Below are 21,745 nucleotides of genomic sequence, written 5' to 3'. Positions count from 1 at the left end.
CTGGCAGCCTACCAGTGATCTTGCCCAATAAAGTAATGCATGTATGTGAACACGTGATTCATTAAACTGTGCACAACATACCATCAATACTGTTCCTACCTATGTATACGTGCCACATGAACTGTATGTAGTGCACCATAAAGCACATCAGCCATTTAAGCTCAGAAGTACAGGATCATTACAGATCCAATCGGAAGATTGCACAGTGTGTACGACCCACGTATATGTGCCACATGAATTGTATGTAGAGCACCTTATAGGATCAGCATAGATCCAATTGGAAGATCGCACAGTGTGCACGGCACTAATTGAGTGCACACCCTTTGACAATTACCAGTGACTCTGCCTGACAGATTGTGAGCACTAGTACAAGTGTAGGACAAATCTGTCCGCACGGATTATACATCTGCACCATATGCAGTGGTTCAGATAGAACTATCGTGGGCAGAATCAACCCCATTTGAGGAATATATACGTAGAGGGCAACACATTGCTTTGATTAGACAACAGACAGTGAGAATATCACCGTGTTAATCAAACACCCTACACAGGCAATGGATCACTGTCAATAGTAAAGGAGATCCTGGCATAGAATCTAGTGTATACGATCTGACACAAGTTCCATTCACATATATATGTTATACTAACCCTTAATAGCGCATTGGTTATTTAAAACACAGAAGCGCAACACTAGTGGGGATACAATCTGAGGATTGCACAGTGTGTAGGGCAATCAGTGTTTGCACATTTATTGCGACAGCTACCAGTAACTGTGCCCGTTAGAGAACTGTTTTGCTGTGCACATATAATCCATTTAAGCCTGTCAAATACGTCACTGGTATTGGCTTTCACTCTTGTATATGTGATATCAGAACTCGTTAATAAGCGCATCAGAAAGCGTATGAGTTATCAAAACATAGAAGCACAGTGCGAGTGTTGATCCAATCTTAGGATTGCACAGTGTGTATGGCAATCAGTGATTGAAGATCCATCTTGGCAGTTAACAGTGACTCACTGTGTGCAGTACACCACTGGCATTTGCTTTCATTGATGTATATGTGATATATTAACTTGTTAACAGCGCATTACAAAATGCAGTAGCTATTTTAGCACAAAAACACAATGCTAGTGTAGATCCAACCTGAGGATTGCATAGTGTGTATGACATCCAGCGATCACACATTCGTACTGGCAGCCTACCAGTGATCTTGCCCAATAAAGAAATGCATGTATGTGAACACGTGATTCATTAAACTGTGCACAACATACCATCAGTACTGTTCCTACCTATGTATACGTGCCACATGAACTGTATGTAGTGCACCATAAAGCACATCAGCCATTTAAGCTCAGAAGCACAGGATCATTACAGATCCAATCGGAAGATTGCACAGTGTGTACGACCCACGTATATGTGCCACATGAATTGTATGTAGAGCACCTTATAGGATCAGCATAGATCCAATTGGAAGATCGCACAGTGTGCACGGCACTAATTGAGTGCACACCCTTTGACAATTACCAGTGACTCTGCCTGACAGATTGTGAGCACTAGTACTAGTGTAGGACAAACCTGTCCGTACGGATTATACATCTGCACCATATGCAGTGGTTCAGATAGAACTATCGTGGGCAGAATCAACCCCATTTGAGGAATATATACGCAGAGGGCAATACATTGCTTTGATTAGACAACAGACAGTGAGAATATCACCGTGTTAATCAAACACCCTACACAGGCACTGCATTAATCCACTATCACACTGTGGAATTTAAGCAGTAACTAGACAAGTATACTCAAGCTACAATATTCACAGAGTGATTTTTAATCTTTAAAATTTCTTTTTCTCTTTAAATCTATATCTTGTTTTAATATTTTCACTACTTACCTTAAGGTCTCATATCATTGACAAACTGTATTATCCAGCACCATTACAGAATGATGACCTACTAGCTCTTAATAAAGTTTAATAAATAAAACTTCTAAAAATAATCAAATACGTCAACAAATAAAGTATACACCTTTTATAGGTAAAAATAATATTTTATTACTGTGGAACAGGAGTGCATCCCAGTCAAACTGATTCACCTTTTTTCTCTTCCATTGTTATTGCTCATTTTTGAATCAGGGGATCAGCACCCTAAATTGCCAGGAAAGATATTTATAAAAATTTCCAGCGAATATAAGCACAATTATTCCACGATACCATACATTGCTTCAAAAGCACCTTATGGTGCGGGTCTCTCCACTTCTTCTCTTCTATGATTTATACTTGAACATTTTTTTGATTGTTACATATGTTTTGGATTTTGCTAAAATTAATAAAAAAACACATAAAACACGCACAATATTTCTTAACACTTGCAAATATATTAAGGCTCAGCTAAGTGTCAAAGTAATTTTAATATGTTCTCATAAAGGGCAGGATGTACTAAGGGGAAAATGCGGTAAAACCCCCGTTTTACTGCATTTTCCTATGTATTAAAACCCAGCTGCCTCGTTAACGCAGGGAAGGGTATCGCCACCTTTGGGTGGCGATACCCTATAGAAGCCTATGGGCTTCTTTTCGCCGCCCTACGCCTCCGTCACAAACCCGTCGACCCCCCTCTCCCCCTCCCTCTGGGTTACCTGGTCTAGGTCCTCCTGGACCTGGAAGGTAAGCCCTGCCTCCCCCTAGTAATGCAGCCGGATGTCCTTCGTGCTGCAGGGGGAGGAGGAGGTGCTGGGGACAGCCTGCTTAGCTGTCCCCGGTGTGAGGGGAGAGCCAGGCGGCAGGGAGGTGATGGAGACCCCCCGCACACCAGAGTACAGGTATCGCGGGGGGGGGGGCTCCGTCACTGCATCGCGATGCCAGCAGCATATGTTAGTGGCATCGCAGCGGACAGCCGGCAAAGGGCGGCGATGTATATTAATACATCCCGCCCAAAGTGACTGTCCTCCAGCTGGTCACAGAGTTCTCCATATTTAAAGGTTCTAGATTCTCTAGATACATAAATGAGAGAAATGCAAAGATATAAAAATATAATTTTAAACATTAACATTTTATTTATGAAGTAATGTGCAACCCTGAATTCAAATAAAAAAATCATTTTTTGTCTGCAAGAAACATATGCAAACTTGAGAAACATTATTCCATTTAAAGGCTTTTTAAATATATTATATAATAAGTAAACTCAATGCAAACATGGTATATTTTATAATTCATTGATAACATTTAGATATATATCTAGCAATAACTGAAATTGAAAATTTTCTATGAAAGAAACACTTTTAAAACAAACAAATGTTTCCAAAATATAAATTGTAAAGTTTAAATGTAGTTCTCAAATTCATCCTCATGGTGGTGCTCTTGCCTAACAACATCTTGTAGATCAACAAGAAGCCAAGTTACGTTTCACCCTTCTCTTGCATTGAGGATATCAAGCATCATTTTCATCATTATTTGGATGCTAAAGAAACAGTTGCAGCAACCCAGCACATCATTATATGGAGGACATGGCTTGGCAAGTAATATTTTTCTGCTTTTGTTTCTATACTGTGGCTGCTTCGAATCAGTTTCACTACTCAATTCTAGAAGAGATGAAGCTGAATTCTGTTATAGGGAACATTGCAGAGGATTTGGGATTGAACAGTAATGAACTGACAATGAGAAAATTAAGGATTGTTTCCCAGAACAGGAATTATTTCAACATCAGTTTAAAAAATGGTAATTTATATGTCAGTGACAGGATAGACAGGGAAGAGATATGTGGATCAGAGCAGAGCTGCTTTCTGGAGCTTGAGATTTTGGCTGAAAATCCTGTGAATGTTTATTCGGTTAAAATTGAAATTAAGGATATAAATGATAACGCACCAACTTTTTCCAAGGATACCTTTTATATAGGAATAAGTGAATTTGCTTCTCCAGGAGCGCGATATGTTTTGGGAAATGCTCGAGATCCGGATCTAGGGACTAATTCTTTACAGTCTTATAATCTTAGCCCCAATTCACATTTCATGTTGGTAGATAAGTCTGAAATAGAGTATCCAGAACTACTTTTAGTGCAGTCTCTGGATCGTGAAAATAAAGAAAAGTATCAAATATTTTTAATTGCTTTTGATGGAGGCCAACCTGTGAAAACTGGAACTGCCACAATTAATATTCTGGTTCAGGATGTTAATGATAATTATCCAGTATTCAGTCAAAAAAGTTATCAAGTCAACTTAAATGAGAATTTACCAATTGGTTTTGTAGTTCTTCATCTAAATGCCAGTGATAAAGATGAAGGCTCCAATGCAGAGATTACATATTCATTTAGTCACATTCCAGAAACTGCTCGTCAAGTGTTTACTATGGATCCAGAAACCGGCATCATTAAAACTATAGGAGAACTGGACTTTGAAGTGACACAAAATTATGAGATGACTGTGGAAGCAGCCGATGGTGGTGGCTTAGTAGGGAAATGTACTGTATTGATACAGATTGTGGATGTCAATGACAATACACCTGAGATAGTGCTTGCATCACTATCTACACCAATCCCAGAGGATTCTGCACCTGGTACACTTGTGGCATTAATTAATGTTAAGGATTTGGATTCTGGAAAATATGGGGATGTGAGTTGTCACATAAGAGATATAGCAGCACTTAAATTAATACCATCCTCCAATAATTACTATAAGCTAGAAACTGCTACTCCTCTGGACAGAGAAACCAATTCTACTTATAATATTACAGTTATAGCTGAAGATGAAGGATCTCCTCCAATGGTAACTAAGAAAATGATATATATAACCATTTCAGATGTGAATGATAATCAACCGGTCTTTGATAAACCAATGTATATATGTTACGTTCCAGAGCACACCCCAGCAGGAACTTCAGTACATAGTGTCCATGCTTCAGATCCAGATGACAAAGAAAATGCTCAGATAGTATATTCTATTGTAAATACAAATGTCGATAACATTCCAGTGTCATCGTTCATCTCCATAAACTCAATGACCGGAGTTATTTATGCTCAGAGATCATTTGACTATGAACAGCTGCGAGAATTTCAGTTGCAAGTGCTGGCTAGAGACAGCGGATCTCCTCCTCTAAGCAGCAATGTCACAATGAGGATATGTATCATTGATAAGAATGATAATGCTCCTAAGATTCTCTACCCATCACCAGACACTGAGGGATCAGCATTATTTGAGTTCATCCCTCACTCTGCTGAGAAAGGGTATCTAGTTACCAAAGTGATTGCAGTGGATGCTGACTCTGGACACAATGCCTGGCTCTCCTATCACTTTCTACAAGTTCCTGATCCTTCTTTATTCACCATTGGCCAACACACTGGTGAAATCAGGATAGGACGAGACCTTCCAGACACGGAATCTTTGAGACAAAAGATTGTAGTTCTGGTGAAGGATAATGGTGTACCCTCTCTGTCAGCTACAGTTACTTTGAACTTGGTTGTGGCTGAAAATTTTCAACAACTTCAACCAGAGATAAAGCGCCAACCTCGTAATTCAGATACTCCATCTAACGTAACATTTTATCTAGTAATAGCCATAGCTCTCATCTCGATATTATTTATTGTGGCAGTGTTGGCTACAATAATTTTTAAGTGTCACAAATCAAATATGCCAACATCCTTTGAGGCTTTGAGCAGAAACGTATATCCACAGTTCACCCTGGGATGTCCATCAGAGATCAGTGATGGGAGCTTACCTTATCCATTCTCCTATGATGTGTGTGTGACCCTCGACTCAAAGCAGAATGAAATCGCCTATCTGAAACCAGTGCAGAATGTCCCCACAGACAACCTTATTGACACAGATGATTCTGCTGTTGGAACTGTAGCTACAGATGCCAATTTGTCTTCCAGCATTGTACAGGTATGACAAAATCTTTCAAATGTATTGCCATTACTAGTATGTTGCTTAAAAGAAATTTTATTGCATAATTATGTTTAATTAATATAATTAGTTGCAATTATGTCCGTCAAAATGTATAATATACAGTAGCAATATAAATAATTTCTTAATGTCACTTTTAACATAATAACATAACTCTGACATGTGGATACTTGAAATCTTTAAAGAAAGAGTTGGGGGTGATACACTGCGCTCACTTATGCGTTGGTGTGTTATCTAAGGTGCTGCCAGGCTCTTAAGGGTTTCCCAGTCCCTTATGGGTTAGAAGTACTTATTTGGTTGGGCTTTGGCGCTGCCTATCTATTGAGATCCCTTCGTGGGTGGGCTTGATTGCTGCCTGTGTGGTGCGTGCTTGATTTTGGTGTAGAAATAGGTAGAAATGAAGACATGAAATAAAATGAATTTATGTAAATGTTTTTTTTTTTCAATATGCTGTAAGGTGTTGGTTTAGAATGTTAATTTTTTTTTTGGGGGGGGGGGGTTTGACTTTATTGGTGTTTTCATACACCTAAATGGGGTTCCCGGTTGCGGGAATTTTTTCAAAGCCGTGCCACCCTTAGAAGATCCCCAACAGGGGTTCAGGTGACCCTATAGGGTTCCTTTAACCTCCGTAGGTCCCTTGTGTCTAATTACTGTCTCCACTTAGGTGGTGGTGTGGGTTCTTAAGTTAAGTTTGCCACTTTAAGGTGGAGAGAGCCTGTGCAGGCTTCAGGTGATCTTACAGACCCCTTTACAATCCCATAGGTATAACCTATGCGCTCCTCCTTACGTTATATTCAGTATTGTACATCTCAGCCTGTATTGTAAGTGCAGTGTCAGTTTGGGGTATGCACTTACGTTTAGCTGGGTTGTTCTTCTGTGCTGCGCTGTGTTGTTGCTTGTCTCTAGGGGAGCTGGGGTGTCCCCACCGCCGGAGCTTCTGCGCCGCGGTGTTCGGGTCTCCTAGTGTGCACCTGCTGATGACGTCACTCGGTACCAGGAGCAACGCCGGGGAGCTCCGTGTCCGGCCGTGTGTGCTGGAAACCTTCTTCCTGTTGATGCAGGAGAGGTCTTGGTTCTATGTGCTGTCTCCTACACGTTTCGGCTTTTCATAGCCTTTTTCAAGGATGTTTTTTGTGGATGCCAGGCGTAGGTCCCCACAAGGGACCTACGGAGGTTAAAGGAACCGTATAGGGCAGGGGTGGCCGGACTTTTGTATCCTGGGATCTACTTTTTGAACTCTTACTTACCGGAGATCTACCGGCGTCAATATGTTGGGAAATCTTGCAAATTTAGGTATTATCGTTTGGTTCACAGGATGGCACTCTGTATTAAGATGGTGTATCCGGTGCCAGGAACATACAAAGTAGAATAAAGAAAGCCCTTACCCCCCTTGTTTGCAGAAGGATAGGAACGGACACTCGAATGGTAGATGAAGAAAATAAGAGTTTATTGTACAAACATTATTGCATAAACAGACAGCTGTAGTTTTCATCAGAGGTGAAATCAAATTTAGGTATGAGATGACTTGCACTGCATGGCATCAGCAAGCTTTGAATACTCAGGGCAGTAGGTACTCGTTCCTAATCGTAAGCAGGCGTCAAGGTGGTCATCAGTTAGACTTGATCTGTATTTGGATTTGATTATTTTCATATGCGAGAATGCAGACTCACAAAGATATGTGGAGCCAAAAAGTGCTGTTATGTACATGGCACTTTTTCTTAGGTTAGGATATTTTTCTTCAGCAAGAAGCTTCCAAAAATTTCCTTCAGAAGACCGGGCTTTGATAAAAATATCATTTTGCAAAGTCATTATTTCATCTGCAACTGAAGAGGTGTCCATATGAAAAAGAGAGGACATTTGGGATGCAATATCATCAATATCCTTGTCTGTACCAAAGGGAAAAGACAAAAATGTTGCTAGCGGTTCAAGAAATCTGAAGTCCTTGAAACGTCTTTCAAAGTCTGATTGGAGGTTTTCAATCTGTTCCATATATCTGGAAATGGCAAGTTGCGAATGTTCTTTTTTTTGAGCATCTAGCTCAGAGAGAAGATTTTTAAAGTCACGCAGGTTGTACTGCTGGAGACGCACACACAGCATTTTCAGTTTCTGCTTAAAGAAGTTAATAGACCCAATCATTTCAACATCATTTTTGTCTTTACCTTGAAGCTGTATATTCAGTTCATTTAACAGGGCTGTGATGTCTGTTAAAAAAGCTAAATCTAGCAGCCACTGTTCGTCATCCAACTGCCTGTATTCCACATCTTTGGACTCTAAAAAATCTTTGATTTCGGGTAGTAGTTCTCTAAATCTTTGCAGAAATGCACCTCTACTTAGCCATCGGACATCAGTGTGCAATAAAAGATCATTATGTGGTGCTTCATTATCTTCAAGTTGTGATCGGAAGAGACGCCTCTGAAGACTTCGTGCTCTAATTGAATTTACAATTTTGAGTGCTATATCCATGACATCAGCCATATTTAGCATTTTACCACACAAAGCTTGCTGATGAATTATGCAATGATAATTCAGGAAGTCAGGAAATGTTTCATCATGTTTGCACAGGGCAATGAACCCATTGGTCCTTCCGGTCATAGACGGTGCTCCATCAGTGGTTATGGAAACAAGTTTGTATATTGGTAGTTGTGTGTCCTTTATGTATTCCTTGAAGGCCTGAAAAATGTCTTCCCCTCTAGTTTTTCCCTTTAGTGGCAGGATTTTTAGCATCTCCTCTTTAGCAGACATATCTTCAAAAACCATTCTAGAGAATATGCAAAGTTGTGATGTGTCTGTCAGGTCTGTTGACTCGTCAAATTGCAGAGAAAAGAAGACACACTCTTTTTGGTCTTTTTGCAACTGCTCCACTAAATTGTCAGCCATAACTTCACAGCGTCGCATCACAGAATTTCTGGAAAGCTGGATATCCTGAATAGAAGACATAATCTCCGATTTGTTTTTAAAATCTTGGAATAATACATCTGCTGCCTCTAAAAAAGCCTCTTTCACTATTTCTCCATCTTGAAAAAAAATTTTTTTCTTTGCAAGTATGTGGCTGACACGCAATGATGCAATAGTAGCTGCCTTTGATTTAGCACTAGGTCTTGTAAAAACTGACTGCTGAGTGCCAAGGTGCAGTTTTAGCTGGTGAACTTTCTTCTTCCGCAATTCACTTTTAGGAGGATAATCGGTGTCAAACTTATTGTGCATGGTTTTAAAATGCCGTTCCAGATTCCCTCTTTTTGCAATTGCAACTTTAGAATGGCAGATCAGACATACACATTTTGAGTTTGACATTGTGAAAAAAAAGTCATTCTCCCATTCAGAGTGGAAATAGTACGTTTTTGGCTTCTTGGCATTTTGTGCAGTACTCATGGTGATAGCAGGCTCCTAGGAAACAAAACATCATGATAAATATCAGTCCCCACGTCATATTAGCCACCATAGCAGCACACTCAGTGGATATACTTACCAATAGTTTGCCTGTTCTTCCTTGAAGACTCTCGTGGAGGTGATAAAATGCTCCTGCACTGTGACCGCTCAGACTTGTAGACAATGGCTTGCCTTGCTCAACCCTGCACCTCAAAGACTCTGTGACCTAAGTGACAACACATTTGGGCACCCCTGAAATTATACTGCACACATTTGGGGTACCAATGGAATTATACCGCATACATTTGGGCACCCTTGGAATTATACCGCACACATTTGGGCAACCCTGGACTGATAGGGGACACATGGGGGTACCAATGGAATTATACCGCACACATTTGGGCAACCCTGGACTGATAGGGGACACATGGAGGTACCAATGGAATTATACCGCACACATTTGGGCACCCTTGGTACAGCACACATTTGGGCACCCTTGGTACAGCACACATTTGGGCACCCTTGGTACAGCACACATTTGGGCACCCTTGGAATTATACCGCACACATTTGGGCAACCCTGGACTGATAGGGGACACATGGGGGTACCAATGGAATTATACCGCACACATTTGGGCAACCCTGGACTGATAGGGGACACATGGAGGTACCAATGGAATTATACCGCACACATTTGGGCACCCTTGGTACAGCACACATTTGGGCACCCTTGGTACAGCACACATTTGGGCACCCTTGGTACAGCACACATTTGGGCACCCTTGGAATTATACCGCACACATTTGGGCAACCCTGGACTGATAGGGGACACATGGGGGTACCAATGGAATTATACCGCACACATTTGGGCACCCTTGGTACAGCACACATTTGGGCACCCTTGGTACAGCACACATTTGGGCACCCTTGGAATTATACCACACACATTTCGGCACCCTTGGAATGGTACAGCACACATTTGGGCACCCCTGGCTGATATGGGAGACATGAGAGTACCAATGGAATTATACCGCACACATTTGGGCACCCCTGGCTGATATGTGACACAAGGGGGTACCAAAGGAATTATACAGCACACATTGGGCACCCCTGGCTGATAGGGGACACAAATGGAATTATACCGCACACATTGGGCACCCCTGGCTGATATGTGACACAAGGGGGTACCAAAGGAATTATACAGCACACATTGGGCACCCCTGGCTGATAGGGGACACAAATGGAATTATACAGCACACATTGGGCACCCCTGGCTGATATGTGACACAAGGGGGTACAAATGGAATTATACCGCACACATTGGGCACCCCTGGCTGATATGTGACACAAGGGGGTACCAAAGGAATTATACAGCACACATTGGGCACCCCTGGCTGATAGGGGACACAAATGGAATTATACAGCACACATTGGGCACCCCTGGCTGATAGGGGACACATGGGGGCCACCTCCCTCCATGTAACAACCACCATAAATGAAAAAGGCACCTTACAGAAAATGCTTGCCTTGTTAATGCTTGCCAGATTTTAGAACCCCCCCCTCATTAACATGAAACAACATCCAATTTGCTGGGTTATATATGTGCTTTGAAAACAGTTCTCAGTTGTTTATTCACATTTTCTAACACCCTTATGTTTGTGGCACCCCCCTCCCCTCCAGCACAGGTCCGGGCTTAATTATCAGGAGCCGCTTGCACACGCTGATGATACAGTACCTTGCTGCCCGCTCTGCCCGCTCAGCCCGCTCTGCCCGCACAGCCCGCTCTGCAGTCTGCTAACTCTGCAGCTCCCTCCTTCTTCAGCGTTCCCAGTCCTACACTGAGCCGATGCGCCGGAGCGCAGTGACGTCATCCGTGCACCCGCGCCGCCGCGCAGTGCACCACTGGGAACGCTGAAGCCCTGAGAGGCTTCAGCCAGCACACGGGCAGCAGCAAAGGGGACTGGGCACAATACCGATCGCGATCTACCGGCGGAAGGCCCGCGATCGACTGGTAGATCGCGATCGACCTTCTGGCCACCACTGGTATAGGGTCACCTGAACCCCTGTCGGGGATCTTCTAAGGGTGACACGGCTTTGAAAAAATTCCCGCATTTAGGTGTATGAGAACACCAATTAATTCAACCCCCCCCAAGAAACAAATTAACATTCTAAACCAATACCTTACAGCATATTGAAAAATAAAAACCATTTACATAAATTCATTTTTTACATTTCTTCATTTCTACACCAAAATCAAGCACGTACCACACAGGCAGCAATCAAGCCCACCCACAAAGGGATCTCAATAGATAGGCAGCGCCAAAGCCCAACCAAATAAGTACTTGAAATCTTTAGTTTTTTTACAAATGGCTGCTATAATGAATATATCAAAAGGACCAGACAGCAATTATAATTGTATAAATCTATATTAACATGGATGCGCAGAAATACTACCATGTTATTGTTTATTTGAGCAATGTTTTATTTAGGATTTTAAATATTTACAAACCTATAGTTTTTTTTATTATGTACAGCATTGTTTTGTCTTGGTTTTATATCTGTGTCATTGATCACATTCTCTCTGACATCACTGTGACATTACTGTGGTAGTTTTGTGTTTTGATGCAATTCTATTTTTCAAACTCGGTTGCTTTGTTTTTGACACACATGATATGTCCATGGCACACTTATGATTCTTTGTTGGGAGGTTTGGTTTTAAGCTCTGCTCAGTTGGCATTTATGACACATATAAGGGTGAAATCTCTAACAGAGAAAATTTTAGAGCATAAAAGAATTCTAGGACTATAATTTGGAGAATGCCATGATACGTGTTTGCCCATAGCACATGCACTACAGGTAAGGATTGGCATCCCTAAAAAAAACACTCCCTGTCCACCCCAGAGATTTACTTACATGGGCTGATGGGTGCGTGGTGGCCGGGAGTGGGGCAGAGAGCAGCGCTGCGGGGGTGCCTGTCTGGTGCCTCCGGGTGGCTAGCGGCAGCATCAGCTGGGCAGGAGGGGAGGTCATGAGTTAATGTGCGACCAGGAGTGGTCAGCTGTAACAGGATGCTGCAGCCTGCACATGCGCAGTCTAATCCCGAAATCCGGGGATTGGATACTCCAATTCCAGGATTGAAATCCCGGACATTTTGGGGCCAAATCCTGGGATCCCGCCGATCCCGAGATTGCCCACCCTAACTACAGGCAAACCTGTATATCTTCACATACTGTATAATGCAGTGTATTGATTTGTATGTCATTGTGTGATTGTTTATTGTTTACTTTTGGAGTTTTAAGTTACATGTGCAAATGACTTTAAACATAGAAACATAGAATTTGACTTTGCACTTATACAATGCGTTGTCTGCTATATATGTAATTTTACACTCAACTGATCCTGTATTTCATATACAGAAATAATACATTATTTGATACACTAAAAATGTTATATGGGTTTCAAAGTGTCATAATCATCCCACAATACTGAAATAATAAAATTATTTGAAAATATATTAATAAGAGAAATAAACAATGAACAATTAAGTTCCTAATGACTGTTTATTACAAACTTCTACTTAATATTGTTTTATGCTGACAAAGACAAAACTACTTAATTTATGCGGTTGTGTACACATGTTTGTATCTGCCATTAATGATATTGACAAACTATTTTAAATAATGTGTGATAGTTGTAAAATACAAACTATACTTGGGAATCAAATATATCTTGTACGTTTAAAAGAAACTTTGTTGAAACAATCAACATAATGATTGCAGCTACAGAATTGTGACAATAAACATTACTGGTATCATTTTTGGTATAGCATAGTTTTAGTACATGTGTGCATTGTTGCTAAAATATGTAAAGCATTAAAAATATTCTCGACTTTAGGATAGATCATGTGTACAGTAAATAACTGCAGATATGGAAAGATTTAAATGAATGCAAGGTACAATAGTAATTTCATATAGCCCCTACATTACATTTCTGATTGCTGGTCATAATGTGCAAATGCTCTATATTCTTGATTCTTTAGAAATAGGAATAAAACGTTTAAAATTAGAAACATGTATTCTGCACTTTTCTAAATGATCTGCTTATCCTTTGTCATTATATGCATGCAAAAAACTTTAAATACATTATACACATAAAATGTATTTTAAATACTTTACAAAGTAAATAAACACAAAATAAACTTTTTGTATTTAATACTTTGTAAATTACATTTAAATATATATCTTGAAGTGTTTATAGATAATTATTTTATATTGATAAAATATTTTAAATCAAATATATGTTCTAAACAATCAATTATATATTTCAAATGTACTTCCTACATTTATCCTCATGGTGGTGCTCTTGCCTAACATAGCAGAGAAGCTGGCTGTACAATGTGAGGAACTACTGATTTTTGTAATACTCAGACACTGCAGATCATCAACAAGAAGACAGGTTATTTTTCACTCTTCTCTTGCATTGAGAATATTAAGCATTATTTTCATCTTTATTTGGAAGCTAAAGAAACAGTTACAGAAACTCAGCACATCATTGTATGGAGGACATGGCTTGGCAAGTAATATTTACCTATTTTTGTTTCAATATTGTGGCTGCTTCTAATCAGTTTCACTACTCAATTCTAGAGGAGATGAAGCTGAATTCTGTTATAGGGAACATTGCAGAAGATTTAGGATTGAACAGTAATGAAGTGACGGTGAGGAAATTAAGGATTGTTTCCCAGAACAGGAATTATTTCAACATTAGTTCAAAAAATGGCAATTTGTATGTCAGTGACAGGATAGACAGGGAAGAGATATGTGGATCAGAGCAGAGCTGCTTTCTGGAGCTTGAGATTTTGGCTGAAAACCCTGTGAATGTTTATTCAGTTCAAATTGAAATTCAGGATATAAATGATAACGCACCGACTTTTTCCAAGGATACTTTCAATATAAGAATAAGTGAATTGGCTTTGCCGGGCGCACGATTTGGTCTGGGAAATGCACGAGATCCAGATTTAAATTCTAATTCTTTACAATCTTATGCTGTTACTCCCAACTCACAGTTCACATTGGTAGATAAATCTGAATCCAGAAAGGAATATCCAGAACTACTTTTGGTGCAGTCTCTGGATCGTGAAAAACAGCAAAAGTATGAAATCATTTTAACTGCTTTTGACGGAGGTAAACCTGTGAAGACTGGAACTGCCACAATTAATATTTTGGTTCAGGATTTTAATGATAATCACCCAGTATTCAATCAAAAAAGTTATCAAGTCAACTTAAATGAGAATTTACCAATTGGTTTTGTAGTTCTTCATTTAAATGCCAGTGATAAAGACGAAGGCTCCAATGCAGAGATTACATATTCATTTAGTCACATTCCAGAAAATGCTCGTCAAGTGTTTACTATGGACCCAGAAACCGGCATCATTAAAACTATAGGAGAACTGGACTTTGAAGCAACGCAAAGCTATGAGATGACTGTGGAAGCAGCCGATGGTGGTGGCTTGGTGGAGCAATGTACTGTATTGATACAGATCAGTGATATCAATGACAATGCTCCTGAGATAATGCTTGCATCACTATCTACACCAATCCCAGAGGATTCTACACCCGGTACACTTGTGGCATTAATTAATGTCAAGGATTTGGATTCTGGAAAATATGGGGATGTGAGTTGTCAAATAACAGATATACCCAATCTTAAATTAAAACCATCCTCGAAAAATTATTACAAGCTAGAAACTGCTATTCCTCTGGACAGAGAAACCAATTCTACTTATAACATAACTATTATAGCTGAAGATGAAGGATCTCCTCCACTAGTAACTAAGAAAATGATATATATAACCATATTAGATGTGAATGATAATCCACCGGTCTTTGATAAACCAGATGACAAAGAAAATGCTCAGATAGTATATTCTATTATTAATACAAACATTGATAGCATTCCAGTGTCATCGTTCATCTCCATAAACTCAATGACCGGAATTATTTATGCTCAGAGATCATTTGACTATGAACAGCTGCGGGAATTTCAGTTCCAGGTGATGGCTAAAGACAGAGGATCTCCTCCTCTAAGTAGCAACGTCACAGTAAGCATATGTATCATTGATAAGAATGATAATGCTCCTAAGATTCTCTACCCATCACCAGACAATGAGGGATCAACATTATTTGAGTTTGTTCCTCACTCTGCGGAGAAAGGTTATCTAGTGACCAAAGTGATTGCAGTGGATGCTGACTCTGGACACAATGCCTGGCTCTCCTATCACTTTCTACAAGTTCCTGATCCTTCATTATTCACCATTGGCCAACACACTGGTGAAATCAGGATAGGACGAGACCTTCCAGACACAGAATCTTTGAGACAAAAAATTGTGGTTGTGGTGAAGGATAATGGTGTACCCTCTCTGTCAGCTACAGTTACTTTGAACTTGGTTGTGGCTGAAAATTTTCAACAACTTCAACCAGAGATAAAGCGCCAACCTCGTAATTCAGATACTCCATCTAACGTAACATTTTATCTAGTAATAGCCATAGCTCTCATCTCTATATTATTTATTGTGGCAGTGTTGGCTACAATCATTTTTAAGTGTCACAAATCAAATATGCCAACATCCTTTGAGGCTTTGAGCAGAAACGTATATCCACAGTTCACCCTGGGATGTCCATCAGAGATCAGTGATGGGAGCTTACCATATCCATTCTCCTATGATGTGTGTGTGACCCTTGATTCAAAGCAGAATGAAATTGCCTATCTGAAACCAGTGCAGAATGTCCCAACAGACAACCTTATTGACACAGATGATTCTGCTGTTGGAACTGTAGCTACAGATGCCAAATTGTCTTCCAGCATTGTACAGGTATGACAAAATCATATCAAATGTATTGCCATTATTATTATGTTGCTTAAAATAAATTTGATTGCATAATTATGTTTAATTAATATAATCAGTAGAAATTATGTCCGTCAAAATGTATAATATACAGTAGCAATATAAATAACTTCTCAATGTGACATTTAACATAATAACATAACTTTGACATGTGGATACTTGAAATCTTTAGCTTTTTATTTTTTACAAATGGCTGCTATAATGAATATATCAAAAGGACCAGACAGTAATTATAATTGTATGAATCTATATTAACATTATAAGAAAGTTGTGACTGTCAGTTGGTTTTATGTTGATACAAAGATCCATCAAGCTAAAACTGTGCAATAACAAAAACAAAATGTTTTGTCATCAATGATAGAGAGATCAATGTGACACCAATGTGCACGGCTGGTAGGGGGGACTGCGTTGGTTCCAAATTTTCTTGATTAAGATAGGCTACATAGAAGTCTATTCATAGGGCACACAGGGACCTTGGTGTGAGTGGTGGGTGAAGGCGCTGCTGGCACCAGTCTGTATAGCACTACTGGTTATATGGGCCACTCAGATGACTGGGCCCCTATGCACAGCAATAAAACTATAACACCTCAAACAAAAAAATATGTTGGCAGGTGCAAGCCGGTAAATTGGCAAATGCTTGTACTAATATAAAATGGCAGATTTGAGCTCCATTGCCCACTTTCATATATGCACCTTTCCCTAAATTACATCTTTTATTTATATATTGTCACAATGGTTCAACAGCACCAGCAAAATACATCCAACACGACCTCAACGCTCCTCCCAAGATCTGCGTCTCTCATCCACACTCATTACTCGCTCCCATTCCCAACTGCAGGACTTTATTCGGGCTGCACCCACTCTGTGGAATGCCCTCCCAAGCACAATAAGACTCTCCTCCAGTCTCCAAACCTATAAGCGTTCCCTAAAAACTCATCTCTTCAGGCAAGCTTATCAAATACCAGAACCAGTCGTAGAACCTTGCATTCTGGTGGAATCGATGCAATAAAGAATACAGTATCTATCCTTATGTATCAATGCCTATTTCCCTATAGATTGTAAGAGTGCGAACAGGGCCCTCCTACCTTTTGACTGTCTGTAAATACCCTGTTTGTTGTATGACTGTCTCCTTTGTAAAGCGCAACGGAATATGCTGCGCTATATAAGAAATAAATACATTTACACTAAATAAGAATATGCTGCGCTATATAAGAAACTGTTAATAAATAAATAAATAAATGAGCCAACAAGACATCGCTTAGAGTAGAAGAGAATCCAAGACAAGTATATTGCTGGAGCAGCTGTTATAACACTTATATAAGCAGTAGGATGGAACACCAATGGTTAGGAGCCATAGCATGCAGAATGGAGTAGATAAAAGTATAAATAAGGGAAGGCAATGCACATGAGGGTTAGAGGGCCATGTTCATAAGAGTTTAAATTCAAAAGAGGTGGGCAGACAGATATGGGTGACACACAAGGGGAAAACAGTGAGCATGGAAAAAAGGGTTAGGGTGAGAGCTGGCTTTGTTTGATGAAGAAATGGTTCTTAGGAAGCCAGTTGAAGGTTTATATAGATATGAAGACTCTGATATGGAGAGTGAAATAATTTTAGAGCAGTACAAGCCAACTCTTGGAGGCGAGAGTGGGAGAAAGTGATCAGTTGACAGGAGAGAAGATTTTTTTTTTTCATAGCAAAGACTTGCAAGAGTGTGAAAGAGATGATTTCAGAAATTGAGTTGGCAGAGGAACTCATAGCAGCTTTGTAAGTACGTGGGATATATTTGAATTAGGATCTGAAGGTGGATGAGAGCCAATACAGGGATTTTAGGAAATATATGGCTGATGTGGTATGTTTGAAGAGGAAGATGAGCCAGGCAGCAGCATTGAGGAAAGATTAGAGTGGCAAGATATTCCAGATAGGAGTTGGTTACAGAAGTCCAATCTGGAGATGACCAGTGAGTGGATGAGGGTCTCAGTAGAAACTTGGGGGTAGGAAGAGTCTGATCATAGAAATATTTTGAAGATAGGAATGGCATGGGTGTGAAATGTATTGAGTGTTTGGCTTAAAGGAGAGGGAGGAGTCAAGGATAACTCCAAGGCAGCACACTTGGGACTAAATGAGATCATTGTGTTGTAAATAGATAATGAAATTAATGAAAGTGAAGTTATATGGGAAGGTGGGAAGATGATCAGTCTTACCATGCATAGTTTAAAAAAAGCATTGAGACATTCAGGAAGGGAAAGAAAGACAGTTAGAGATGATATGGATGTCTTCTAATAGTGTTAGTGCAAGTAATAATTTAGCTCCATTTTGGGGCTGTAGGAATCCTCGGACATGTCTGCCGTAATATCTAACTCGTTATAATTCACTCTTACAATTTGAAAACTGCTCAATCTCCTTAACTATAGTGGTTGAAGAGAGAATTGATTGTATTAGATATACTTGATGACGTTAGTGGATGGTGGAAAAAGAAAAAGACAAAAATGATTTTACTATGCGGAGAAAGGAATTTTGCAAGATCCAAAGGGAAATTTACTTTTAATATTAAGCTACATTTTCTGTAAATTTTCGATATCTTCCATGAGTATCAAGGTTAATATGTTAATATTCATCAACTTCTTAAGGATCATACACACAGTGTGATTTTGGCTTAACTTCCCTTATGGTTTTGGCTATATAACTGAATCTGCATGGACAAAAAGCGTTAAAAAATGGCCACATTGAATAGTTGTGTGCATATATTTCTGACTGTCAGAAATATCGGTACACATTGAATACTCCCCTATAAGTTTAAAGGAAACTTTGTTGAAAACAGAAACACAATGATTGCAGCTGTTTTGATAATATGAACATATTGAACTCATATATTATGAGTGTGTGTTTGTGTCTGTGTGGTACATTAAAAGTTTGTTAGATTGGTACATGATTTAAATTGTTGCTAAAATGTATTATTAATGTATTATAAAAAAGTTCTAGACTTTTTTAAGAACGTTCAACTGCTGTGTCTTTGTGATTGCTTCAGTGGGCATCTCTGTCCCTGGGGGTTTTGCTTTTTTTTGTACTTGCTTAACATGCACAATCTCAATTGCAATCATCATAGTATCTGTCAATGAACCAGTCCTGATGTTAATAACATCGTAGGAACAGATGCAGAATGGAAACACTTGCGAACCCAACCATACGGTTCAAAGAGGAATTATGGCCTGTTCAGAGATGGATGCATTGCTGCTGTGTCTGTGGACGATTGGCCCCAACTGCAATGTAGCTGAGGTCAGGAAGTTTGTATCGGAAGACCAGATCATGGGTCCTGCACTTGGAGAAAATAAAGGTGACATACCCCTGTTTTAAGGGACACTGCCCAGCTCTGCCCACTGCCTGCCCCCACTACTAGTAATGACACCAGAACTGTTGTGCACATTAACATAATGGGTCCTATGCATGTACTCCACCAATGGAAATGTTCAAAAATCATCGGATTGGAGTACATTTCTGAATGAGGCCCTATGACAAATGAAGGCTATGAAATGCTAGGCAGTTTCCTGTAGTATGCAAATCACTTCCTGTCTGAAGAGACCCATGGGTCAAATTAGAGGAACCACAAAATGGGTCCTGTGCATGCGCAGATGCACTACCGTGTTTTTGTTTATTTGAGCAATGCTTTATTTAGGATTTAAAATATTTACACACCTGTAGTTTTTTTTATTATGTACAGTATTGTTTTGTCCTGGTTTTATACCTGATGTCATTGCTCATATTATTTCTGACATCACTATGACATCAGTGTGGTAGTTTTGTGTTTTGATGCAATTCTATTTTTCCAACTCATTTTTGATGCACATGATATGTCCCTGGCACACAGGATTCTTTAGTGATGTTTTTAGCATTTTAAAATGTTGGGAGGTTTGGTTTTATGCTCTGGTCAGTTGGCATTTATTACAGATTCATTATAAGGCTGATATCTCTAAAAGAGAACATTTTCGAGAATAAAAGATTTCTAGGACTATAATTTGGAGAATGTCATGATAAGTGTTTGCCCATAGCACATTCACTACAAGCAAACCTGTACATCTTTACATACTGTATAATGCAGTCCATTGATTTGTATGTCATTGTGAGATTTAGTGAGTTTTAAATTACATGTGCAAATGACTATTTGCACTAATAAAATGCATTGTCTGCTATATATGTAATTTTACAGCCAATTAATCCTGTATTTCATATACATAAATAATACATTATTCGATACACTAAAAATGTTATATGGGTTTCAAAGTGCCATAATGATCCCACAACATTGAAATAATAAAATTATTTGAAAATAACTTAATAAGAGAAATAAAACGGGGCTGAACAATTAAGTTCCTAATGACTGTTTATTAAAAACTGTTACTTAATAGTCTTTTATGCTGACAAAGACAAAACTACTTAATTTATGCGGTTGAGTACACATGTTTGTATCTGCCATTAAAGATATTGACAAACTACTTTAAATAATGTGTGATAGTTGTAAAATACAAACTATACGTGAAAATCAAATACATCTAATACATTTAAAAGAAACTTATTGTAACAATTAACGTAATGATTGAAGCTACAGTATTGTGACAATAAACATTACTGGTATCATTTTTGGTATAGCATAGTTTTAGTAGAATGTGTGCATTGTTGCTAAAATATGTAAAGCATTAAAAATATTCATGACTTTAGAATAGTGTATTTTGCACTTTTTCTAAATTATCTGGTTATCATTTGTCATTATAAGCATGCAAAAAAACTTTAGGTACATTATTTACCTAAAATGTCTTTAAAATACTTTAAATAGTAAATAAGCACAAAATAAACTTTCAAGTTAAACAAGAAATGTATACAGGTTGAGTATCCCGTATCCAAAATGCTCGGGACCAGGAGAATTTTGGATAACGGATTATTCCGTATTTCGGAATATTTTAATGTTTCAGTGATGTATTTTGAAGTATCTTGCATTTATGCTGTATAAACACATCAAACACATGAAATTCACACAAATATATATTTTATTTTTTCAAAAAACAAGGTTTCAAAACATGAAACAAAATTTGTGTACTATCTCAGATATTGAATTTGAATGCCAAGCAATCATTTTCTTGTACATATATACTGCAGTTACATATCATGTCCTTAGTAGGGCTGTTACAAATGTCCCCAGTGAGTTTTTATCAAAAAAAAATATATATATATTTTCACTTTCTGGAATGTATGGTTTTCGGAATAATTTGGATAACGGATATTTGGATACGGGATACTCAACCTGTATGTACAGTTATCAATAACTGTACATGTACATTTCTTGATTAACTTGAAAGTGCTTAATAAAAAGAAGTTTAAAAAAATGCAAGAAGAATATATACAGTACCAAATTACAAATATCAGTTGGAAATAAACAATTTAGCTTTTTCAGAGACAAGCAACATTCAATTATTTTGCCTTCATTGTATGATCGTACAGTAGATATAGTGAAAATTCAATCTTGTTATTTAGAGAGACGTCTCCTTTTTTTTCCTTCTTGCAATTGAGTCAAGCATGAAATACATTTTCATTCATTTTTCCAA

The 21,745-nt window shown here is 38.8% G+C and overlaps 2 protein-coding genes and 2 pseudogenes across 2 annotated transcripts in view; 3 read left to right on the top strand and 1 right to left on the bottom strand.

Moving 5' to 3' along the window:
• The first annotated feature begins 3,580 nt into the window (after positions 1-3,580).
• LOC146072929 (protocadherin gamma-B4 pseudogene) lies at positions 3,581-5,872 on the top strand (annotated as a pseudogene).
• A 1,524-nt stretch (positions 5,873-7,396) lies between these two features.
• LOC146072928 (general transcription factor II-I repeat domain-containing protein 2A-like) lies at positions 7,397-8,824 on the bottom strand. Its single transcript, XM_083180100.1, has one exon. The coding sequence runs from the start codon at positions 8,822-8,824 to the stop codon at positions 7,397-7,399; it is 1,428 nt and encodes a 475-aa protein (XP_083036226.1).
• A 4,992-nt stretch (positions 8,825-13,816) lies between these two features.
• On the top strand, positions 13,817-16,126 carry LOC146072927 (protocadherin gamma-B2 pseudogene; annotated as a pseudogene).
• Positions 16,127-18,005: 1,879 nt separating this feature from the next.
• LOC146072926 (protocadherin Fat 4-like) overlaps positions 18,006-21,745 on the top strand; it is a 37,622-nt gene continuing 33,882 nt past the window's right edge. The window contains exon 1 of the mRNA XM_083180099.1: positions 18,006-18,111. Within this exon, the coding sequence (XP_083036225.1) occupies positions 18,006-18,111 (106 nt within the window). The remainder of the gene's footprint in view (positions 18,112-21,745) is intronic.

This window comes from Crinia signifera, chromosome 4, assembly GCF_055691185.1.
Source record: "Crinia signifera chromosome 4, ASM5569118v1, whole genome shotgun sequence".
NCBI classification, from domain to species: domain Eukaryota; kingdom Metazoa; phylum Chordata; class Amphibia; order Anura; family Myobatrachidae; genus Crinia; species Crinia signifera.
This window is presented reverse-complemented; position numbering and strand designations above follow the sequence as displayed.